We start from the raw sequence: 26,112 nt of genomic DNA, 5'->3' as shown, positions 1-26,112 counted from the left end.
GCATCTGATTTTCTAAAATAGTTTCTTTTATTAAAATATCACTAATCCAAACTGTTGTTATCATAGTCCATACACTATTCGCCATGCTCATCTTTTTCCTGAAAAGTTCCCTGTGGATGTATTCTTGACAATCCAAATACAACAATATGTTAATTCCAGGCATTATCTTTTCAAGTTCCAAATTGTAGAAAGCTATAGTCCAAACTGTTTCTCTCAAAGTCTTATTAGATGCTTCATATGTCCATATATATATATATGTATTATATATACTACATATATAATCATGCATTTGGACATAGGTTAAGCTGGGATAATTCTTTAGTTTTTATTTATTTATTTTTTAGAAGGAAATCATGTAATTTTTTAAAATAAAAATCCCACCCATTTCCTGATTCTTTGTAAGAAAATCAGGGTAATCAAAACAACATGAGGAAATGTCTGGAAATACCCAAACAAAACGCTGTATTGCTTTCCCAACAATTTCTCACTTCACAGCTCATCTGTAGTTGGAGACACTTTGTGGTGAAGTAATACTGTCTCCATTGGGCACAATCTGACCCCGTTGTTTCCAGGACTTTTTAGAATGATCTCTTCTACATCGTCTAATACAAGGTTCATACACTCATCAAAACCAGTGATGCAGCCTTCCATCCACATATTCACTTGCTCATAGAGCCACGCCAGAATCTGAAATCTCTTCTGCACATTTTGGCACTGGCCACAGTACACTATGGTGGAATCTTATAAAGAACCAACATGTGACCTCCAGAATGAAGAACTGGAAGCTAAAGTTTTCTTTACTTCTCAGATGACCTTAATTTCCAAATCCAAACTGATTCCTTGTGAAGTCTGAGCACTATTCCTTTTGCCCTATGCTATACGCCTTCACTAAATAAATCCTGCAAATTAGTAGTACTATAGCGTGCAGCAGGAATATACTTAGCATGTAATTACATTACTAATTATGGGCTAAAAATGTAAGCAAATAATTCCTTATGGGCATATACAAAGGTGAGAACGGAGAGTTCCTTTCCTGGCCATTTGGTCCAGCAGTTACAATGCCAGTTAGGATATGCACATCCCATATGGAAGAACCTGGGCCAATTCCAGCTCTGGCTCCCGATTCAGGTTCCTGCTAGTGCATACCTTGGAAGGCAGAGGGGAATGACGCAAGTCATTGGGTCCCTGCTACCCACAACAGACACCTGAATCAAGTTTCCAGCTCTTGTTTTAGGCTTAGCCTAAACACTACCCCTGCAGATATTTTGGGAGTAAATCAATAGATCAAAGCTCTCTTTATGTCTCTGCTTCTCAAATAAATTTTTAAAAACAGAAAAAAAATCCCTTCGTTTTAACATCTATCAATGACTACATTAAAAATAGAGACAGTACCTCAGAATCCCAAGGAGAATCTATGTCTTCCTCTTCTCCAAATCCTAATGCAGACATCATATCTATAAAAGGTAGCCAGAAAGCGATTAATGAAAACATTTATTACTGAGAATTTTAAATAAATATGCTTGTCAACTCCATTCATGAATATTCTAGTAAAATAAAAGTAATAGCAAGAATGAATCTCAGAGGGTTGAAGCAGTTCCAGGAAGATGTTGGTAATATAAAGACAACAAAAGAAAAAATATTAAAAAGAGTTGTTTTTTCTAATTCTGTAAAGAATTTCATTGGTTTTTATTTCGATAGGCATTGCACTCAATCTGTAGATTGCTTCAGGTTGTATAGACATTTTAACAATATTAGTTCTTGTAACACATAAAGAAGGAATATTTTCCCATAAGCCACAGCCTTCAGTGCCAGCATCCCACGTGGAGGCTGGTTCAAGTCCTACCTGATTTCAAAGTATACTATAAAGCTAGGAATTAATACACCATAGTACTGGCACAAAAACGGACACATGGATCAACAGAAAAGAATAGAGACCCGAGAAACTAATCCACATCCACATAAAACCAATTGGTTTTTTACAAAGGTCCCAAGAACATACCTTGGAGAAAGAACAGTCTTTTTAATAAATGGTACTAGCAAAACTGAACACACATGAATGAAATTAGATTCCTACCTCTCACCATATACAAAAGTCAACTCAAGGTGGATCAAACACCTAAATTGAAGACCTGAAACTGAAACCGCTGGAAGAAAACACAAGGGAACACTTCAAGACATGGGTGTAGGCAACGATTTTTTGGAGAACTTAAAAGTAGAGGCAACGGTGATCACTGACATCATAAATAAGAGTGCCAATTGTTCAATCAATAGGAGTCACTGTGTACTTGTTCCTCATGTAGGACCTCGGTCCTTAATAAGTTGTGCTATAAGAATTAATGGAAAAACTTGTACTCAAACAGTACTTTACACTTTGTGTGTCTCTGTGGGTGCAAACTATTGAAATCTTCACTTAGTATAGAGTTGATCTTCTGTATATAAAAATAATTAAAAATGAGCCTTAATACAGAATGGGATGGGAGAGGCAGTAGGAGGTGGGATGCAGATGGGGCTGGGAGGGTGCATAAGAGAGGAAGAACTGCTATATTCCAAAAGTTGTACCTATGAAGTTTATATTTACTAAATAAAAGCTTTCTTAAAAAAAAAAAAAGTACAGGCAACAAAAGAGAAACAAAAGACAAAAGGCAAACTCAGAAGCTTCTGCACAGCAAAGGAAACATTCAATAAAGTGAAAAGATAGCTGACAGAATGGGAGAAAATATTTATAAGCTACTTATCTGACAAAGGATTAATATGCAGAATATATCAGGAACTCACAAAACTTAAGAAAAAAAAAAACCAAGCCTGTTAAGAAACGGGCCAAGGACTTGAAGAGACAGTTCTCTAAAGAAGAAATACAAATGCACAACAAACAGATGATGAAAACGCAAAACATCACTAGCCATTAGGGAAATGAAAGCAAAACCACAGATCTATCACCTCCCTCCTGTTGGTGCTTGCGCTGCCGAAGCAAGCACAACCTCGCCCCTGTTAGAACAGCTATCACCAAGAAGACAGAAAGTAAGAAAAGCTGGCAAGGATGTGGCAAAGGGGAGTTCTTATAAACTAGTGGTATGAATGTAAATTAGTACAACCACTAAAGAAAAGAGTATGGAGATTTCTTTAAAAACTAGAAATGGAATTGGCATATTGTGATGCCCCTCTCTGAGCAAAGGAAAAACCTAAAGGTACACTGACAAAGGACTTCTCAAAACAAGGGAAAGAGAAAACACCCGTGGCAGCATCTATTTGCTGGCACAGGGGGACTAGCCAATGCACGAATGTGCTAAGAGGCTTTCAGAGAAGGAAACTTACATAATCAACATCAATTTATCAATAATCCCACCCACAACTCTGTGGCCTTGGAGTATTCAATCAAATTATATGTATTTATAGCTAAATAAATATGTATATGTAAACTAAAGTTGTTTATAAATGGGTATATAAGGTAACACCCTACTCTATTCCAGATTCAGACTTGGATAAAAATCCTCTGAGCCTGCCAGTGTAAAACTAAAAGGCTTAGTATCCATAAAAGCTAAAGCCTTGGTATCCTACCTCTCTGTCTGAGAACTCTGCTACAGTATGATCCAGCACTCCCACTACAGGGTATATATTCAGAAAACATGAAGTTAGTACATCAATGACATATTGGCTCCACCCGTATTTATTGTAGCATTATTTACAACAGTCAAAATGTGGAATCAACCAAGGTATCCATCATTAGATGAACAGATAAATCTGGAATTTGGGGGGACAAATGGCGGATTAGGGAGCGGCACACTTCACAGGGCTAATGAGAAACAGTGAGGAGAAGCACAGGAGATATACACTCAACAGAGATTAGGAAAGAAAACCACTTGGGAAGCCGCAATGAAGAAGGGAAACCAGCTGGAGCCGGCATGGTGAGTGCGCTCACCCAAAGAGCAAGGAAAACCAAGGCCAGCAGCATTTTGAGACAAGGGGGAGGGAGCAGGACAGACCATCGAGAATCCCAGGGAGCCCCTAGTTGCTGGTGGCCACCTGAAGTCTAAGTAGGAATGCAGAGAGGGGCTGACTCAAACCAATCTCTCCGAAACAAAACCCGCGACCCGCAGAGACAGGGTGGATGCCATTTTAAATCAGGCTTCAACCAGGGAAGCTTGCAGGTGTGCACATAACAGCCCAATGAGATGGCGTCTAAACACAGTGCAGGCAACAGTGGGTAGGCCTTATGTCAGTGACTGCAGCTGGGAACGGAGGGTGTGGCCCGCAGCCAATGTCTCTCAGAAATCATCTGGGAAGTGCTAGGGGACTGCCAGAGGCAGGGGGGTGCCCGCCATGGCAGAGTCCGGGGAACTTTAGATGCTGAGACCTTGGTGCCAAGGTGGCTACAGGAAAAGTTGCAGGGCATAGCTGAAATCCTTAACCAGGAAACTCCCCCTCTCCCAATCACAGACCAGAGCCCCCAGGCCATACCTCCCACATACATCCTGGTATTCACTTAAACGGTGGACATTCCAGGAAGCTGCAGAAGCATAGCACCCCCACCCCTCCCCGCAAAAAAAAAAAAAAAAAAAAACTAAGAAAAAATTAAAAATAATTTCTTTTTTTGACAGGCAGAGTTATAGACAGTGAGAGAGAGAGACAGACAGAGAGAAAGGTCTTCCTTTGCCGTTGGTTCATGCCCCACCACGATCCGAAGCCAGGAGCCAGGTGCTTCCTCCTGGTCTCCCATGCGGGTGCAGGGCCCAACCACTTGGGCCATCCTCCTCTGCACTCCAGGGCCACATTAGAGAGTTGGACTGGAAGAGGAGCAACCAGTACAGAATCCAGGGCCCCAACCGGCGCGGGACTAGCACTTGGGGTGCCGGCGCTGCAGATGGAGGATTAGCCAAGTGAGGTGCCAGCCAAAAATAATTTCAGAAAAAAACAAAGATCTGAAACCAAAACAACAAGAATAAGGAAGTAACAATGAACCACCCAGAGCAACCCAACAACATTACAATATTAGAATGCAAAGATGAAGAGATCGAGGAAATTCCAGAAATGGAATGTGGAAAATCATTAATTTTTTGAAAAATCAGAAACAAATCCACGAACTAAAGAAAATTATATAAGACATTAACGAAAATTTTTCCCAGGAAATTGAGAATATAAAGAGAAATCAAAATGAATCTTAGAAATGAAGAATTAAATGGATCAAATAAAAAATGTGGTGGAAAGTATTAACCAGTCTTGCTGAGGCAGAAGAAAAAAATATCCAAATTAGAAGACAAACCTTCAGAAATCTTACCATCCATCAGACAAAAAAAAAAAAAAAAGAAGAAGAAGAAAATAGAAAACTTATAGTCCGGCGCCCTGGCTTAATAGGCTAATCCTCCGCCTTGCGGCGCCGGCACACAGGGTTCTAGTCCCGGTCGGGGCGCCAGATTCTGTCCCGGTTGCCCCTCTTCCAGGCCAGCTCTCTGCTGTGGCCCGGGAGTGCAGTGGAGGATGGCCCAAGTGCTTGGGCCCTGCACCCCATGGGAGACCAGGAGAAGCACCTGGCTCCTGGCTTTGGATCGGCACAGTACGCCAGCCGTGGCGGCCATTTAGGGGGTGAACCAATGGAAAAGGAAGACCTTTCTCTCTGTCTGTCTCTCTCACTGTCTAATTCTGCCTGTCAAAAACAAAACAAAACAAAACAAAAACCTAAGGGATACAACAAAAGCAGAGTTAACAGGAAAGTTCATAGCGATCAATGCCTACATGAAGAAAGTGGAAAGATACCAAATAAATGAGCTATCAGTGCACCTAAAGGAGCTAGAATACCAACAACAAATCAAATCCAAAACAAGGAGGAAAGAAATAATTAAAATTAGAGAAGAAATAAAAAATTGAAACAAAAAATAAAAAGATCAGTGAAACGAAAAGCTGGTTTTTGGAAAAATAAAAAAACTGACATACCACTGGCCTAGCTAACCAAAGGGGGGGGGGTACCCAAATCAATAAAATCAGAGATGAAAAAGGAAATGTAACAACAGACACCACACTAATAAAAAGAATCATCAGAAATTACAACAAAGAGCTATACACCAACAAATTGGAAACCTAGAAGAAATGGATAGATTCCTAGACACATACAACTAACTAAATTGAATCATTCACAAACTAAATTGTGAAGACACAGAAAACCTAAACACACCAATAACCAAGATGGAAACTGAATCGGTAATACACTTGATCTTAGCCAAAAGGCCGAGAAGTGATACCGAATCTGTAATAAAGACCCTCCCAGCAAAGAAAAGCCCGGGACCAGATGCCTTCATTGCTGAATTCTACCAGCCATTTAAAAAACTAACTCCAATTCTTCTCAAACTATTCAGAACTATTGAAAGAAAGGGAATCCTCCCAAATTCTTTCTATGAAGCCAGCCTCACCTTAATTCCAAAACCTGAAAAGGATGCAACTAAGAGAAATACAGACCAATTTTCCTGATAGACACAAAAATCCTCAACAAAATTCTAGACAGTTGAATCCATCAGAAAGATCATTCACCTGGACCACATTGGATTTATCCCTGGTATGCAGAGATGGTTCAACATTCACAAGTCAATCAATGCGATACATCACATTAACAAATTGAATAACAGACATATGATTATTTCATTAGATGCAGAGGAAGCATTTCATAAAATATAACACCCCTTTATGATGAAAACTTTTATGATGAACATTCCTCAACACAATCAAGGCAATTTATGAAAAATCCACGGCTAGCATCCTATTGAATGGGGAAAATTTGCAAACATTTCCACTGAGATCTGGTACCAGACAGGGATGCCCACTCTCACCATTGCTATTCAATTAGTCCTGGAAGTTTTAGCCAGTGCCATTAGGCAAGAAAAAGAAATCAAAGGGACACAAATTGGGAAAGAGAAAGTCAAACCATCGCTAATTGCAGATGACAGGATCCTATATATATGGGATCCAAAAGACTCCACTAAGAGACTATTTAGAACTCACAGAAGAGTTTGGTAAAGTAGCAGGATATAAAATCCACACACAAAAATCAACAGCCTTTGTATACACAGACAGTGCCAAGAGTGAGAAAGAACTTTAAAATCAATCCCATTCGTAACAGCTACAATAAAAATCAAATACCTTGGAATAAATTTAACCAAGGATGTCAAAGATCTCTATGGTGGGAATTAAAAAACATTTAAAAAAAAAGAAATAGAAGAGGATACCAAAAAATGGAAAAATCTTCCATGTTCATGGATCAGAAGAATCAATATAATCAAAATGTCTATACTATTGAAAGCAACCTATAGATTCAATGCAATACCAATCAAAATACCAAGGTCATTCTTCTCAGATACAGAAAAAATGATGCTGAAATTCATATGGAAACACAGGTGACCCTAAATAGCTAAAGCAATTTTATGCAAAAAAAAAAAAAACAAAAAAAACAACAAAAAAAAAAAACAACAACAGCAACAAAAAAAAAAAACACAAAAACCAAAGATGGAGGCATCACAATACCTGATTTCAAGACATACGTTAGGGTAATTATAACCAAAACAACCTGGTCCTGGTACAAAAACAGAAGGACTGTTCAACAGAACAGAATAAAACACCAGGAATCAACCCAAGCCATCTACAACCAAGTAATCTTCGAAAAAGCTAAAACCAACCCCTGGAACAAGGACAGTCTCTTCAACAAATGGTGCTGGGAAACCTGGTCTCCACATGCAGACCCCTACCTTATGCCTTATACAAAACTCTACTCAAAATGAACTAAAGACCTAAATCTATGGTCTGATACCATCAAATTATTAAAGAACACTGGGGAAACCCTGCATGACACTGGCACAGGCAGAGTTCTTGGAAAAGACCTCAGAGGCACAGGCAATCAAAGCCAAAATTAACAATGGGATTACATCAAATTGAGAAGCTTCTGTACAGCAAAAGAAGCACTCAGGAAAGTGAAGAAGCAACTGACAGAATGGGAGAAATTATTTGCAAACTATACAAATGATAAAGGATTTAACCAGAACATATAAAGAGATCAAGAAACTCAACAACAAAACAAACAACCCACTTAAGAGATGGGCAAAGGACTTAAACAGACATTTTTCAAAGAGAGTAAATCCAAACGCCCAACAGACACATAATAAAATCCTCAGGATCACTAGCCATCAGGGAAATGCAAATCAAAACCACAATGAGAGCCGGCGCCGCGGCTCACTAGGCTAATCCTCCGCCTAGCGCCGCCGGCACACCGGGTTCTAGTCCCGGTCGGGGCGCCGGATTCTGTCCCGGTTGCCCCTCTTCCAGGCCAGCTCTCTGCTGTGGCCAGGGAGTGCAGTGGAGGATGGCCCAGGTGCTTGGGCCCTGCACCCCATGGGAGACCAGGAAAAAACACCTGGCTCCTGGCTCCTGCCATCGGATCAGCGCGGTGCGCTGGCTGCAGCGCGCCGGCCGCGGCGGCCATTGGAGGGTGAACCAACGGCAAAGGAAGACCTTTCTCTCTGTCTCTCTCTCTCACTGTCCACTCTGCCTGTCAAAAAAAAAATAAATAAATTAAAAAAAAAAAAAAAAAACCACAATGAGGTTTCACCTTACCCCCATTAGAAGGGCTTTCACACAGAAATCAACAAACAACAAATACTGGTGAGGATGTGGGGACAAAGGTACACTAATCCACTGTTGGTGGCAATGTAAACTGTTAAAGCCACTATGGAAGACAGTATGGAAATACCTCAGAAATTTGAATATAGACCTACCATATAATCTAGCCATTCCACTCCTGGGAATTTACTCAAATGAAATGAAATCAGCATGTGAAAGAGTTATCTGTACTCCCATGTTTTTTGCAGCTCAATTCACAATAGCTAAGACATGGAATCAACTCAACTGCCAGTCAACTGAAGACTGGATAAAGAAATTATGGGATATGTGCACCATGGAATACTACACAGTGGTAAAAAAAATAAACAAAAAGCAAACGAAATCTGGTCATTTGCAACAAAATGTATGAAATAGGAAAACATCATACTTAATGAAATAAGCCAGTCCCAAAGGGACAAAATACCATATGTTCTCCTTGACCTGGGATAACTAATACAGCACCTAAAAGGCAATCTGTAGAAGTGAAATTGACATTTGAGAAGCAATGACTTTGAACAGTTCTTGTCTTGACTTCTGAGAACAGTTTTCATTCACACATCTGTTGAACTCTTTACTCAACATAGAGATAACTGTATGTGTATAATATTAATTGAAAATAGATCTTAGTGAAAAATAAGAGGGGGAATAAGAGAGGGAGGAAGAGGGTTGGGAGGATGGGCACAATGGGAAGAATCACCATGTTCCTAAAGTTGTATGTATGAAATGTATGTAAACTTGTAACGGTAAAACTGTATATAGTTCGGCATACATTTCTTTTTTTATTTTTATTTATTTTTTTTATTTTTTGACAGGTAGAGTGGACAGTGAGAGAGAGACAGAGAGAAAGGTCTTCCTTTGCTGTTGGTTCACCCTCCAATGGCCGCCACAGCTGGTGCGCTGCGGCCAGTGCACCGCACTGATCTGATGGCAGGAGCCAGGTACTTATCCTGGTCTTCCATGGGGTGCAGGGCCCAAGTACTTGGGCCATCCTCCACTGCACTCCCTGGCCACAGCAGAGAGCTGGCCTGGAAGAGGGGCAACCAGGACAGAATCTGGCGCCCCGACCGGGACTAGAACCTGGTGTGCCGGTACTGCAAGGCGGAGGATTAGCCTAGTGAGCTGAGGCACCGGCCTTGGCATACATTTCTATGGACTTACTTCTATGGGTACAGTTTAAAAACTTGCCATGGTACTCCAAATCCCCGTAAGAGGTTGGTGGGGAGCATTTTAAGTGTTAACATGATCACAGGGAAAGCATTAAGCATTAAAGTCATCATATAGATAGGATGAAGTGTTAAAGCAATCATACAAATAGCATTAAGTGTTTGGTAATAAAAATAGAATTAAAAAGGCATGACCACTCCAACATGGGAACCAGTCCACACAGCAGACTCATAGAAAGACAATTGCTTAAAGTAGTACTTTAATTTCAGAATCAGCACTTGGGGCATTCCTGTCTGGCTGAAAAGCCCACAAGAGCATTTCAGGCATGGAAAGCCAAGACACTGGGGAAAAAAGTATCCTACATAAAGGACCTCTGTGGGAGAGACCACACTGAAAAAAAGGAGCCATCAAAGAAGGAGGTACTTTTCTCTGAAGGGAGGAGAGAACTTCCACTTTGCTTATAATCTTGTCTAAATTCAGAAAGAATTTTTGGGCACAAAAGGCTTCCATAGCCTAGACAGCTCATGTCAAGAGCCTCGGGTGATCACTGACATCATACATTAGAGTATTGGTTGTTAAATTAACAAGAGGAGTCACTGTCAAACTTCCCATTCAGGACCTCTGTCTCAAAGTTGTATTATGAGAGTTAACTGTAAAACTTGTTCTCAAAGATTTACTTCATTTTACTGTATTAAGTAAAGGATATTCTTATGTCTCATAAGTTTTAGATAAGCTTAGGGGCCCAACACCATTGCTTGTTTCCTTAGGGACTTCTTCAATTAATGATAAAACTTGTTCTCAAAGGAAAAAAGTATATTATTTCAAAAATTAAAAACAGGAAAGGAAGTAGGAGGGAGGGTGGGAGTGAGGGAGGGAGGGTGGATGGGGTGGCAAGTGTCATTATGAAGATAACTGAAAATGAATCTTGATGTGAATGGGATGGGAGAGGGAGTGGGAGATGGGAGGGTTGTAGGTGGGAGGGAGGTTATGGGGGGAGAAAAAGCCACTGTAATCCAAAAGCTATACTTCGGAAATTTATATTCATTAAATAAAAGTTCTAAAAAGGGTCATTACAGTACTTAAAAGTGTATATGTGAGATACATGAAATTTGTTCCATTCATATAAATTTAAAAATTTAATAAAACTAAAAAAAATAAAATGGGATATATATTCATAATGCAATATTTAGACATACAAAAATGGAATCCTATGATTTGCAGCATAACAGATGGAACTGGGGGACATTGTGTTAAATGAAATAAGCCAGACCCAGAAAGACAAATAATGCATATTCTCACTCATATGTAGAGACTAGAAACAATCAAACCCAAAAAGTCCATCTGAACACAGAATAGTGATTACCAGAGGCCAGGAGGGACACGGGGGAGTAGAGGGGTTTGGGTAGTTAGAAGGAATTAGCTCCTAGTTTTGTACAGCACAGCAAGGAGACTATAGTTCACAATAACTTAGTGGATATTTTATCAACAAATGTAAGAAATAAGCTATAAGCCTCCAAACGTAAAGAAGGGAAACACTGATTATCCTGTTTGGACTAGTACACATTGTATACATGTACTGTGTATACATACATTGTTACACTGTGGCCCATAAGTACATATGCAGATTATTAAAAAATTTTAAAAAGTAATGTATTTGGGTCTATATACTTTACTTTTTACAAAAGCATTTAATCCTAAAAAATTGTTCATGACTGTATATACAACTTACCTCTTCTATTACTTTTGTGGACTTCATCAATATGAGATAATCCATCATTATTTGTTTGCTCTTGGGGGACACTTTCAGTATCAATGTCATTTTCCTTTTTCCCAATTTCTGGCCTTGTCATTTCTTCCTATAAGAAAAAGAAAACACAACTTCAGAAAACATATTCACTTGTTCAGCCACTCACCTAGAAAGACAGCAAACATTTACTGTGTTTATCAAAATCAAAGGCACTACCCTAAGAAAAGCTGACGATATAGACAGAAGACATTCAAATGAGGGGAGGGATGTACAGAACCAAATAAGAGCAGGCAAGTGTACTTCACTAGCTGTGCGACTGCAGTGAGCAAAGGACATAAAAGGGGAGAAAGTGAGTTCTACCTGGGAAAGACAGACAGACCAAGTAGAAGGGAAGGTGTGAAGGGCACTCTAGAATGAAGTACGAAACGTGGCCAAGGAGGGATACCCAACTAATGGGGTCAAATGGACTACATTTATTGGGAATGGGAGAGGCATAAACAAGATACTCAGAGCCAAACCACAAAAGAGTGGTGGCATGCTAGAATCTAAACTCTCCTCTTTAAATGAGGGTCCACTCAATTAGCAGTTGAGTTATTTCATCGTCAATACACCTTAGAAAAGTCTTTCTGAAATAAAAAAAATAAAGAAAGAAAGAAAAGTCTTTCTGACAGAAGTATAAAGGTAGATGATAATGAGTCCAATTGGAGACATATCAGATTTGCGACACTCAAGAACTTGATAGATACATCTGGATAAATACATTTGGAGTAGAAGTAGTGGACCACACTCAGAACAGGATATGGTGTTAAGATAAATAATTGTAAAATACTCTAAACTGATATAACTATATAGAAATTTTCCAAATTTAAAAATAGGAGAAAAAACATGATTAAGTTCTCCTATCATATATATTCACACTTGTTTCAAGAATATAAAATACACTTTTGCTAGTGATGCAAATAATTATTTCTGAAATATTAGGATAATACATTTTTCAATTCAATGGAAAGATTTAATTTCACTTAAATGTATTTTTCAGAATTGAAGAATTTCTGCTTGATTTTACTTAATTACTTCCATCTCTATCACATCACTCTGTTAGAATACTGAATCATCTCTCTGTGTTCTCTAAAATTGTGTAGTTCTCTTAAAATAGCTACTTTGAAATCTTCGTCCGAGCATTTAGGAATTTAGTTCCTAGAGGGGCTGGTTTCTGGCACCCATTTTGTTCTTTAGGTAGAGTCATAATCCACTGGAGCTTCCTGACACTAGCTGGATCATGACACAATCTGTGCATTGAAGGTGACCTTGTGGCTGTCCTTGTAGAAACTATAAGCAGCCTGTTCTGCTGCTGAGGTGGGCTCACCGCGAGGTGCTGCACCTACCACTGGTGCTGCTGGCTGGGGTCCAAGACAGCTCAACCAGGAACACAGAACTCTACTGGGCACTCAAGCAGATTCAAAGGTTCTGTCTTCAGGTACTGGTCTGGGGAGAGGGACCATTATAATCTGCTCTGTATTGGGTTTTATCAGCCTGGCACTCAGTTCCAAAACATTCCTGTGTTTCCTTGTATTCTCCACGAGGTAGGAGGGATGACTGACTGAGCTCCTCAGCTCCTCAGGCAGGCCCCAGGTAGTCACAAGTGGGTCTCACAGTCACCAGGCCCCGTGCAATCTTGAAGGTGCATTTCAGGCCTATAAGAGGGTCTGTCTCTCCAGAGCTCAGGTCCCTCTACCTGATACTGGGGCAAGTCCACAGACTCTATCCACAGGCTGACCATTGGACTTACCAGCCCAGCACTGATTTCCAACACGCAGCCCTTTGGCCTCCTGCCATCTGCTAAAGGTTGGAAGAAGGTGATAAAGACAGCTCCCTAGGCACCCAGATTGGCTGGTTATACCTGGGTCGCACAGTTCCTGGGCCCCCAAAAGTCCCAGGAAGGACCTCTAGGTGGGTGATGACACCCACCAAAGTGAGTCCAATCCTCTGGAGCAGATATCAGCCTGCTGCTGGACAAGTGTAGAGGCTCAGGCCAGGAGCACCGGCTGGCTTCTAGGGCCTTTGGGCTTCATCAAATGGCAGGTCTCAGCACTGAAGGCCTGGAGCTGAGCTCCAAGGTGTGCCGCTAAGCTCCCTCTCCTGGCTCAAATTTCATTTTCTGCAGGCAGTTGTGCGAAGGATGGTAGAGATTCCCTGGCTGCAGAAGATGGGGGCAGGGGCTGATGTGCTCAGCCTGGCACTGAGATCGGTTCACTCTCATTCTCCAAAGAAAGAGGCATCTCCTTAGGCTGTGCTCCTTGGAACCGGGAGACGGGTGGCACAGGCAACTCTTCAATTTAACTTTTGCTCCAATTCCAAGAAGATGAGGTACTGTGGTATCTCACCTGGTTTCTGGTAGATCTTGTTAAGGTGACTTGGTGCATAGACAGCTGTCCACCCTGGTTTCTCTAGGAGGAGATGGTCACTGGATCTTCCTACTCAGCCACTACCATGGCTCTTGCCCTTCTTAAATGAATTCTTCCATCACTCTCCCTTGTCATCCTCATATTTGTCAAGCTCTTCTTTTGGGTTGCTATCTAATTCTCAGCTTCCATAATGGCTTACTGAAGAACTGCTTACTGCCATTGGCTTCTATAAATCTCAATCTTGTACATATATCTGCCTTGATTGCACACGGGCTTTCCATGATCTTGAGCACTTAGTTCCATTCCCAGGATGCTTTTCATCATTATGAGACTGGGAGGTGCTATGGTGAAAAAGAAGTTTTTAAAAAGCTTTACCCTTTGGGGCTGGCACTGTGGTGCAGTGGGTTAAAGCTCTGGCCTGCAATGCTGGCATCCCATATGGAAGCCAGTTCAAGTCCCAGCTGCTCCACTTCCAATCCATCTCCCTACTAACGTGCCTGGGATAGCAGAGGAGGATGGTCCAAGTGCTTGGGCCCCTGCACCCATGTGGGAGACCTGGAGGAAGCTCCTGGCTCTTGGCTTCGGCCTGGCACAGCCCCTAGTCATTGCAGCCATTTGGGGAGTGAACTGGAGGATGGAAGACTTCTCTTTCTGTATCTACCTCTCTCTGTAACTCTGCCTTTCATATAAATAAAATCGTTAAAACAAACAAACAAATAAAAACAATCATACCTTTTTAAGAGCAGGGATTGCTGTAGACTTGAAGGAATATTTTAGAAGAGGCTCTGGTGATGGTAAGATGGGATGAGAAACACTCTGGACTTTGGCTGCTGTTGCAGGACAGGTTTGAACCACATCTTCATTTTGACCATCTGAATTACTACTATCAGACAAGGCTGTATTCTCTGGCTTCACAATCTCTGTTTTTACCATAGTAGAAGCAAAACATAAGTAAAGAGAACATGAAAATGTCTGTGAATTTCATATCAGTGCTAACATAAGAATAAGCAGTCTTCAAAAAGCTTACTGTTTTTCCTGAATTGTTGCGAAGCAGTCAACAGCTTTGTTAAGTTTGGTTTTGGAACATTCTAGAAAAAAAGAATAGCTTTAATACTACAAATATCAAATTTAATAAAATAATTATAATATTCATTATTACAATATAATCTAAGCAAAGAGCACAGGTATTGGTGTCATTCAGATATATATACTCAAATCCCAATTCTTCCATTTACCAACTTACACCTGCCCATGTGACAAGGACTAGGAGTTGATAAAGATATAACCAAAATGATACTCCTCCTGCCCCTAACAGATTATTATAAAAATACCATGATAACCCTTATTTTCTGAATCAAAATAACCTAGAACAAAAGTTTATTCCTCAGTAATTTAGAGTAGTATTGAAAAAAAACCCAAGAAATTTAAATAAATTGAAATATATAAGAAAAATTTATATTTGTATGAGTTACTTCTTGCGGAGCAAATATGGAAGTTTAGTTTTTGTGGTAGTATCTTACTTAAGATGGGTTGCATTGTTGGATGTTTCCATTATGTTTGTCAAAAAATTGAAGAATATGATTATAAAAATTCAGCTCCACCAAAGAAAGTTTGAAAAAAACAAGAATATAATTGTGTGGCAATGACTGATGAATGAAAGCCACACACAGCTATGAAACAGAAAGTGACAACTAAGTTTGCTGACGGGGCAGATACTGAAGGAATGTTTTCTACAAGGAACATAAATCATTTTTAAAAGGTAAGGAGAGGATGAAACAAACTAAGAGAAAAATGAGGGGTCGGCGCTGTGGCACAGTGGTTTAATGCTCTGGCCTGAAGTGCCAGCATCCCATATGGGCGCCGGTTTGAGACTGGCTGCTCCTCTTCCAGTTCAGCTCTCTGCTATGGCCTGGGAAAGTAGAAGATGGCCCAAGTCCTTGGGCCCCTGCACCCACGTGGGAGACCTGGAAGAAGCTCCTGGCTCCTGGCTTTAGATCAGCCCAGCTCCGGCCATTGTGGCCATCTGGGAGTAAACCAACAGATGGAGGACCCCTCCCTCCCTCCCTCCCTACCTCCCTCTCTCTCTGCCTCTCTGCCTCTCTCTCTCTGTGTAACTCTGACTTGCAAACAAATAAATAAATTTTTAAAAAAAGAAAAAAAAAAAAAGAGACATGACTCAATCAAGTATGAGCTTACAACAAAAAAGTAAAAACATAAAGAACAATACATGGGGCCGGTGCTGTGGTATAGCAGGTAAGGTCGCCATTTGCAGTGCCGGCATCCCATATGGGCGCCGGTTCATGTCCCGGCTGCTCCACTTCCAATTCAGCTCTCTGCTATGGTCTGGAAAGGCAGTGGAAATGGTCCAAGTCTTTGGGGCCCTGCACCTGCGTGGGTGACCCAAAGGAAACTCTTGGCTCCTGGCTTTGGATCGGCTCAGCCCAGCCATTGAGGCCATTTAGAGAGTGAACCAGTGGATAGAAGTCCTCTCTCTCTTCTGCCTCAGCCTCTGTGTAACTCTGCCTTTCAAATAAATAATTAAATCTTAAAAAAAACAATATATGAAGAAATTTAAGACTTTTGTTCATCACATATCCCTAATAATACTGATTTATATTATTCTAGAATTATTTTTTATATATACTGCAGTAAAAAAAGAGATTAATTTTATTACTATAAGTCATTCAATTAGTTGAACGTGGTCATCAACCACTAGCTAAAAGCTGTGAAATTATTACTGGAGAAATGTTTCATCAGTTTTTCACTTAGCAAAAGACAGAATTCTGAAGTCTATTTGAAATAGAGTATGGGGTGGCGGGGTGGGGGAATCAGTGGGTTAACGCCCTGGCCCGAAGTGCCGGCATCCTATATGGGCGGGGGTTCGAGTCCCGGCTGCTCCTCTACCGATCCAGCTCTCTGCTATGGCCTGGGAAAGCAGTAGAAGATAGCCTAAGTCCTTGGGTCCCTGCACCCATGTGGGAGACCCGGAGGAAGCTCCTGGCTCCTGGCTTCGGATCAGCGCAGCTCCGGCCGTTGTAGACAACTGAGGAGTGAACCAGCGGATGGAAGACCACTCTCTCTCTCTCTCTCTCTCTCTCTCTGCTTCTCCTCTCTCTGTGTAACTCTGACTTTCAAATAAATAAATAAAATCTTAAAAAAAAAAAAAGAAATAGAATGAGTTCCAGCTTTAAAAAGGTTTAAGAAATTTTAATCTAAAATACCAATCTAAGATCATAGAAGATACTAGAAAATATACTGTAACTTTTTCTATTTACAAAATTTTTCGCATTTTTCTTATGACATATTTCTTCAACATAATTCCCTTGAACTTAATAAATCCTCAACATTAAAAACAAATATAAATTTTTTTTTTGACAGGCAGAGTGGACAGTGAGAGAGAGACAGAGAGAAAGGTCTTCCTTTGCCATTGGTTCACCCTCCAATGGCCGCCGCAACCAGCGCGCTGCAGCCGGCGCACCGCGCTGATCCGAAGCCAGGAGCCAGGTGCTTCTCCTGGTCTCCCATGTGGGTGCAGGGCCCAAGCACTTGGGCCATCCTCCACTGCCCTCCCAGGCCATAGCAGAGAGCTGGCCTGGAAGAGGAGCAACCGGGACAGAATCTGGCACCCCGACCGGGACTAGAACCCAGTGTGCCAGCGCCGTTAGGCGGAGGATTAGCCTATTGAGCCATGGCGCTGGCCAAAAGAGAATATAAATCTAAGCCAGTTTTAGAAATTCAGTAGACTGGATTATTAGATATATCATGACTATTTCATTACTTACAACATTCTTTTATATAAAACCCATTTGTTCATTTACATTAAAAATATCAAAATGCTCTTTACATGTTAGACCTTATTTCTAGGTCTTCTCAGGGTAAACACAGATATTTCCAAACCTCCAGTAACTCAGTATTACAGTAGCTTAAAATGAATATTTAAATAAGAAAATGGAAAAACTAAAATTTGAAATTCTACAATAAGACATAATAACTTTGAGTGGAGAGGCTGGCATTGTGGCACGGTGGGTTAAGCTGCCACCTTCAACACCGGCAACCTTTACAGAAGTACCAGTTCGAGTCCTGGCTACTCTGGTTTCAATCTAGCTTCCTGCTAATGTACTTGGGAAGCTGGCAGCAGACAGCCCAAGTATTTGGGCCTCTGCCACCATGTGGAAGACCAGGATGGAGTTCCTGGCTCCTGGCTTTTGTTGGCCCAGCCCTAGTTATTGCAGCATTTTGGGGAGTGAACCAGCCAATGGAACAGCTTCACTTGTTCTCTCTCCCACCCCACCCCTGCTCTGCCTTTCAAATGAATAACTCTTTTCTTTTTCTTTCTTTCTTAAAAAGAGTTATTTATTTGAAAGGCAGAGTTACGGAGAGATAGAGAGGGAGAGAGAGAAGTGAAAGAAGTGAAAGAAGTGAAAGGAGAGAGAGAGAGAGAGAGAGATTGATTGATTGATTGATTCCATCCACTGGTTCACACTCCAGATGGCCTCAATAGCCAGGGCTGAGCCAGGACTGGGCCAGACCAAAGGTAGGCACTTCATCCACATATCCCACATGGGTGTAGGGGCCCAAGTTGGGCCATCTTCCGCTGCTTTTCCAGGCACATCAGCAGGGAGCTGGATCAGAAGTGGAGCAGCCGGGACTCAAAGTGGCACCAATATAGGATGCTAGCGTCCCAGATAGTGGCTTAACTTGTGACACAGCACTGGTCCCAATTTTTTAAAAAAACCTGAAGGGTTAGCGCTGTGGCATAATAGGCTAAGCCTATGAAAGTGGGGCCAGCATCTCATACGGTTCATGTCCCAGCTGCTCCTTTTCCAATCCTGCTCTGCTTATGGCCTGAGAAAGCAGTGGAAGTTGGCCAAGAGCTTGGGCCCCTGCACACATGTGGGAGACCTGAAAGAAGCTCCTGGCTCCTGGCTTTGGATCAGCTCAACTCTGGCTGTTGCAGTCATATGGGCAATGAGCCAGCAGATGGAAGACCTCTCTGTCTCTCCCTCTCTCTGTAACTCTACCTCTCAAACAGAAAAATAAAATCTTCAAAAAAATTTTTTGTGTGGATATTTTCAAAAACTGGAAGACAAACATTTTTCAAAGTACAGTTTTTCCACATGGTTATTTAGAATCTCTGCTTCTAAAACTGGTTATTATTTGGTTGAAAACATGCATTCTTCAATTTTATGACAAATTTTCACTACACACTTAATATAATTACTTGGAAAACAGAATGAAAAGCTTCGTTAGACAAATTTTGAAAAACAATTTAAATTTCTAAATTTCTAATCTTTTAGTTTAAATATAGAATCAAGGATAAAAACTGACAAACATGTCTCTCCTAAAAATCACGATACTCAAATAAAATTATTCCAAGAAAAGAAAACACCTTTATGCTATGTGCTACAGAGGTTTGGAACTGAAAGGTACTAGAGATTCTTTGATTATTCTAACTAGTAATTGGATTCAGTGAAGACTTACTTAGCAATGTTGGTATGATTCCAACCTCACAGTAAGAATATGTATCCAAATAATCCTTGACTAAATGTCCTATTTCCTCTACTAAAGATCTTTCTAATAATTTTCTTTCATTATGTATTTTCCAGCCCATTCTTCCTTTTGGAACCCACTCTAAGTATTTACCAACCATTCAGTATTTAGCAAAGTAAAAACATTTAAAAAATTCAACTATTCCTCTTTCTGTAAAAGAATTTTCTTTAAATTTCCATTAGAAATATAAAATGACAGGTAGACCACTGGTAAATTTTAAGAGTAAACAGTATAACTAAGTTCAGAGCAAGAAGATTAAGTTCACAAGACAACATTTTACCTTGGTATCAAAATCTAAGTCTTCTTCAACTGATGTAGGCCATGGATCATCAGTACCAGGTTCGCTGGAAAGCCTTCAGAGCACAAATATACAAAAATGGGTGAATTCATTTCATTAAAAAAAAATCTGGTGTAAGGTTGGCTATGTATATATTAAATGATGTTTCTTGAAATAACTTTAAAAATACATTTGATTTTTAATAAGCTTTTAGATACCTATTTCTGCCTCCAACTCTCCCACCGTATGAAATATTCAAGGACACCTCTCACACTTAGTCCCATAACAAAGAGGGAAAGTCAGTGTATTAGAAGAGCCTGGAAATAGTTTATCTTCACAAACTGTCAGCTGAGAACTCAATCAATGGCTGGTGTAACTGTTGTTACCTGAATGGTACAAATCTAATTACCTAACGTAAGGTAGATACACTGTCCCTCCTCCACAGCCTACTCTTGGTTCAAAGACTGATTTGTATAATTCAAAAATGGGTGTCTTGGTTCTTCAGCATGGAAACCACGTATGAGGAAGGCCCCATTGCTTCCCTTGACCCTAAAACAATACAAGGAGTCTCCTGAAGCTGCTGAAATGTTTGAAAACTAAATGTACAAAAATCAAAGAATAAATACTTATGTTGTTATTGGAAATAATCTCCAGGATTAAAACAGAAAACATTATAAAATCCAATGATTTCCAGGGCAAGCACAGTGGCGCAGCAGGTTAAAGCCCTACTTGAAGCGCCAGCATCCCAAAAGGGTGCCAGTTGTAGTCCCGGCTGCCCCACTTCCAATCCAGCTCTCTGCTGTGGCCTGGGAAAGCAGTGGAAGATGGCCCAAGTCCTTGGGCCCCTGCACCCACGTGGGAGACCTGGAAGAAGCTCCTGGCTCCTGGCTTTGGATCGGCGCAGCTCCGCCGCTGTGGCCATCTGGGGAGTGAACCAGCGAATGGAAGACTTCTCTCTCTCTACCTCTCTGTGTAACTCTTTCAAATAAATAAAATAAATCTTAAAAAAAAAATCCAATGATTTCCCCCATAAAAATCCTGCCCTTAAGATATGCAAGGGAAGAAGAGATCTCTCACAGCTCTCTAAGGGAAAAAGTGGCTGGCAAAACAATAGTCTTAGTAGTTGCACCTCTATTTCCCTTGGTACTACTAAAATTCTTCCTTCCTATGACCTCTCACTTCCATATTCCTCTTGGGCAGGGGATGACAGCAGTGTTATCATTCAGATAATAGTCTGGGTGTCCCATAAAGACCCATGCATTGAGGCATTTGGTCCCTACAGACTTACAGAATAATGTTAGTAGTCAATGGGATAGGGTAGAGACAATACAATCACAGGGTCTAGAAGTGGGCTCAGTGGGAGCTTGTTCCCTGAAGGCAGTTCTGGTGGGAGCATTGGTTATGTAAGCCGAGTCCAGCCCAATTCTTCTTTCTCCCTGCTTCCTGGCTCACTATGGTACCCTCCATCTGCATGTGTTCCACCATCCCCTGCCATCATCAGACTAATGGGGCTGCCTGATCTTGGGTTCTATCCTCCAAAAAGCACGAGCTGAAATAAACCCTCTTCCTTTATAAGGTGTTTCAGTTAAAGTAACAAAAAGCTAACACAGCCTGCTTACAACCTTTAAGTCTTCAGCCCATAAGGCTCAGAATCTTGAAACAAGATACACTAGAGCAGCTCTCTATTTCCCTACTCTTGGGGGAAAAAAGCTACGAAGTCTTAGTCATCTGCCCCCAGCATAGGCATAGATTCCATGAAGCTCCCTGACTGTTTTGCCAGCCACTCTTAACCCTGCCCTACCCTTACAGGTACATGGGAAGCACACTAGCAAATTGAGAAAAAAGAAGTAGGGGTGAGGGGATGCCTTCCCTGACCATAGTGTGCCACTCCATGGAAGTGGATGGCTACCACTTTCAAATCTGTCACTGAGACTCTTCCCAGCAGCCCACATTATTTGAACATCTTTCAACAGAAACTTTCAAGTGTGACAGTTCCTCCAATGAAATAAAAAAGCAGCAATCTGTTCAGAATGCCTTCGAATTTCCTATCTTAATATGTCTTGCCAGATACCTCCCAACATCCTGTGTTCTTCACTGCTGCTATCTGCCTTAATTAAACCAGTCATAAACCCCAATGTGCTGATCTCTTTTCTAACTCTTATTTCTACCCATCCCAGTGTTGTTCCTCCTCAAATTTGGTCTTTCCTACTTAATTCCATTCTCATTTTTCCCCCACTGGATTCATCTGCTAATTCCATTCTTATTATTACACTGGATACATCAGATTCATTTTCCCTTTCCAGTGAGTGGTAAAACACTCATCTACACAATGACAAAGAATAATATTGAACTTATAATTAAGGAACCCAACTTCACATCTCATTTCTGCCAGTGACTATACCCAGTTTCATCACTTTAATTCTTTGAGTTTCAGCTGCTCCAACTAAATAACCACTGGAATATATTATACACAGGTAGAAATACTAAGGGGTCTTTTAGTTAGTCTAAATTTCCTTAAAATCCTGAAATTCTGTGTGCTTTTGGTTTTGTCTATAAAAAATGAGGAATACTTAACTGGAAGAAATGGGAGAACAAAAGAAACAACAAGAAAAACAGAAAAGAAAGTAAAAAATCAAGGAAATATTACAGAAAATTCATGGAAGACAAAAGGACTCTCGAAAAAGAATAAAGTTCACAGAACTAAGGCAGGGGTTCTAGCCTGAAGGGAAAACCAAACTGGAAAGTCTGTAAGTGGAGAAATCAATTACAAATACCCTCTGTTTCAACAGATGCTGGCTAGCATCAACATAACAAGTCCATCTGTGGGTATTAGTGAAATGGTGTGCTGTCTATCTGAGGCGCCATCTTAGCTCTGGCCCAGTGGCCATCTTGTACAATAAGTTCAGCCTCTCCAGATTCCAGTCTGGCTTACTAGGAGTCAGGTGACCAAATGGCCCAACCACAGGCGTCAGCTCCACCCCCACTCTAACTGGATTCATTGCTCCCACTCCCTCATCCCTGCAAGGCTATAGTAAGGCCTGCTTTCCCACACAGGCTGTCTTTTCTTTCTCTCTTCGCTCTCTCCCCCAGCCTGTTGGGTCCCCCCCCAAACCCGGCCCCTCCCCAACAATAAACCTTTGCCCTTACTCCAGTGTTTGCTGTGTTTTGTGGTGGCACTTCAGTAGGTATGCTTCACTCACAGTAAAATAATTCCTCTCTAGGATGGGTGTAATCAGGTTTATGTCCTTGGTTATGACCTGTGGTCCTGTAGCCACAGCTAAGTAAGATCTTTCCTAAAACCTTTAATGGTGAAAACAACGTACTGGTTATCACTGCAATTGTCAAATGTATTAGTCAAACTCTTGAAATAACCAGTCCTCTTGGAAGAACTCTAAAGCAAAGTTAACACATAATTAAATTTGACTTTATGAATTGATCTGAGTTGGGCCTGGCTGTTATCTTAATCCCAGGATTGCACAATTCTCTATCAGTTTTTGCTAATGGGTAAGAGTATGGATTTGGCAGCAGAGCGATTAACAGTCAAATCATGGGTTGGCTACTTGTTGACTATGAGGTCATGGAACAACTAGTTAACTTCTCTGAACCACAGCTTCCTAACTAGTAAAAAGCAGTTTATAATAATATATACTTTATAAAGCTGTTGTCATGAGCATAATATATAACAAATGTTAAGCATATAACATATTACCTAGCCCAAAGTCACAAACTCACCTAATATTAGATTTTCTCTGCATTTCCTTAGTTAACACTGAATTTTTAGAAATATGTTGTCTTACCTGCTTATACAATCTTCAGAACTCTCATCCTCTATTTAAAAAAAAAAAAATGCATTTTAATCAACAAGAGAAAAATGGAGAATCTGAAAAAGAGAATTCTCTAATGGTTCATTACAAACTATTACTTTGGGATCACACCTGTGGACTATACTAGAATATTAATTAAAATGCTGATAAGACAATTAATGAATTAAAAACCCTCCCTTGCCCTTGCTTCGTATTTGTCAAATGTAAAGTGGAGAATGGGATTTATCAAAATTTCATACTGAAAAGTGAACTTCTATGTACCATGACCATAACCTTAAAGGAAATCCACCAGAGTGACAGAACATGGTATCATTATCAGAATCAGTATCATAAAAACCATCAACTGAAATACGTGATTTATGAGGGCTGGCAGTAGGAGCAGGTAGAAGAGAGTATTACTTATTTTGCTCGGACACAATACAACTTCTCCATGTTTTTCGGGCAAGACTGTTCAGTTTAAGTTGAATGAACATATCCCAAGGAAGCTGGGTTAATGGGCTCTGTACTTTGCAGCATGACAAAACAGAGGAAATGAACCAGGGACAAGATCCTCACAAATCCTTTTCGGCCGCCAGTGGAGAAGAGTGCAAGAGAAATCAATGTTCTTTTTCTAACTAATCCTCCCCTAGTTAAGATGCTGGGAAGTTCTCTTAGTCCTAGCTATGTTTCCCACCTTATGCATACAGGGTCCACACAAGGTTCAAACACATTTGTCATTTGATCTCCTAGAGTAAGAACTATTGGAAAATGTATTCCATTAAGACTTTCTCCACTCTGAACCAGGACTCATATCCAGAGAGAAGTTTAGGAAGAAACACTGAGAGGTGGGCATTTGCCACACTGGTTAATACACCACTAAAGATGCCTGAATCACGGAACTGGAGTGCCTGGGTTCAAGGCCTAGGTTCCCTCCCAATTTCAGCTTCCTGCCAGTGCACACCTGGAAGGCAGCAATTGATGGCTCAAGTACTTAGGTCCTTGCCACATACGTAAGAGACCTAGATTAAATTCCTGGCTTCTGGCTTTGGTTTGGCCTAGCCCCAGCCACTACAGATATTTGTAGAGTGCATCAAAGATGGGAGCTATATCTGTCTCTCAAAATATATACACTTAAAAAAATTCTTTAAAAAACTATTTTTTAAAATTTTTTTATTTGAGAGGCAGATTTATAGACAGTGAGAGAGAGACACAGAGAAAAAGGTCTTCCTTCCGTTGGTTCACTCCCCAAATGGCCACTACGGCCAGCGACGCACCAATCCGAAGCCAGGAGCCAGGTGCTTCTTCCTGGTCTCCCATACAGGTGCAGGGGCCCAAGCACGTGGGCCATCCTCCACTGCCCTCCCGGGCCACAGCAGAGAACTGGACTGGGAGAGGAGCAACCGGGACTAGAACAGGCACCATATGGGATGCCGGCTCCGTAGGTGGAGGATTAACCAAGTGAGCCACAGAGCCAGCCCCTAAAAAAACTATTTAAGGGGCCATAATTAAGTAATCTTTTCAGGCAATAATGTCTCATGTTGTCAATTTCCCAAGTAATGCCTTAAATAATTCTAAATTCTAGACTATTAAGTAAGATTAAGGAAAAATACACGTGTAATTAAATACTGATTTCATTATTTTTAATGATCAAAACTTTATTACTCCTACTTTTTTATCTATGGGAAGAACATCAGAGGAATTCACTATCTGGAGTCTTACCTGAATTGCTATTTTCAAACATATTACATTTCTTTTCTTCTTTATATTCAGAAATGAGTTGTTGATTGCTATGTATTTAAAAAGTGATATATTATTGTTTTAGTACTGATATAAAATACATTTAACAAATACATAAAATTTAGTATTTCAGATAATATCAGAGACAATATCAAAACTTTAATTATTCCAACAAGTTTCAAGCATATAAGCTCCACAACCTTTTTATTAAGCTTGTACTTAAAGAAGAAAAAAAGTAGGGTGAAGATGTCATGAACTGAAATCAGTACAGTTTGATAAACTCACTAGAGTTAACTTGACATAATGCAAAATGTTCTGAACCCAGAAGTCCAAGCTCTGTAACCAACAGCTATTTGTTCTTGGGAAGTCATTTCTATTAGCCTCAGTCTTCTAAAAATAAGGGTTTCAGTGCCTTTTTTTTCTAGGCTGATGTAAAGAACTAATGAGATATTTCTTACATGCTGAAAGAAACAGTGACTCAAAGGAATAATTAGTACTGTACTGCTGGAATTATTTTGGGATCTCCCTCAAACTCAGTGTGTGTGTGTGTGTGTGTGTGTGTGTGTGTGTTTTAATAGGTTCTAATACTCAAAGGTTGCAGGTTTTAATTTTGGTTAAAAGCTGTCCTTGGTGGATTGTAATTCAGGGTATCGCAACTATCTAACAATTTGTAACTAAATTTATTTCTTATATAACAAGTCCTCCACTACTGAGTTAATCACACTAAGGGCATAAAACTAAGAGATAGCAACACCTGACACAGATGACTGCTGCTGCTTCTCTACCTCGGCACACTCT

At 40.5% G+C, this 26,112-nt stretch overlaps 1 protein-coding gene and 1 pseudogene across 6 annotated transcripts in view; both read right to left on the bottom strand.

Annotated features, from left to right (window-relative positions):
- Positions 1-26,112, bottom strand: part of ANKRD26 (ankyrin repeat domain 26) — a 116,333-nt gene that overhangs the window by 77,004 nt on the left and 13,217 nt on the right. For all 6 annotated transcript variants that reach the window (XR_016219275.1, XR_016219276.1, XM_051820961.3 and 3 more), the window contains exons 5-11: positions 25,297-25,364; positions 23,572-23,602; positions 19,778-19,850; positions 14,975-15,035; positions 14,680-14,867; positions 11,525-11,651; positions 1,393-1,454 (exon numbers count right to left, since the gene is read on the bottom strand). Coding sequence is in view for 4 of the 6 variants with exons in the window: in XM_051820961.3 (XP_051676921.3) it covers positions 1,393-1,454; positions 11,525-11,651; positions 14,680-14,867; positions 14,975-15,035; positions 19,778-19,850; positions 23,572-23,602; positions 25,297-25,364 (610 nt within the window). In the remaining 2 variants the exon portion in view is untranslated. The remainder of the gene's footprint in view (positions 1-1,392; positions 1,455-11,524; positions 11,652-14,679; positions 14,868-14,974; positions 15,036-19,777; positions 19,851-23,571; positions 23,603-25,296; positions 25,365-26,112) is intronic.
- On the bottom strand, positions 6,108-6,228 carry LOC149122833 (U2 spliceosomal RNA; annotated as a pseudogene).

Source organism: Oryctolagus cuniculus, chromosome 13 (assembly GCF_051225735.1).
Source record: "Oryctolagus cuniculus isolate XC-2025 breed Fujian yellow rabbit chromosome 13, ASM5122573v1, whole genome shotgun sequence".
In the NCBI taxonomy this organism is placed as follows: domain Eukaryota; kingdom Metazoa; phylum Chordata; class Mammalia; order Lagomorpha; family Leporidae; genus Oryctolagus; species Oryctolagus cuniculus.
Note: the sequence above shows the minus strand (reverse complement) of the source record. Positions and strands in the feature narration are given on the sequence as shown.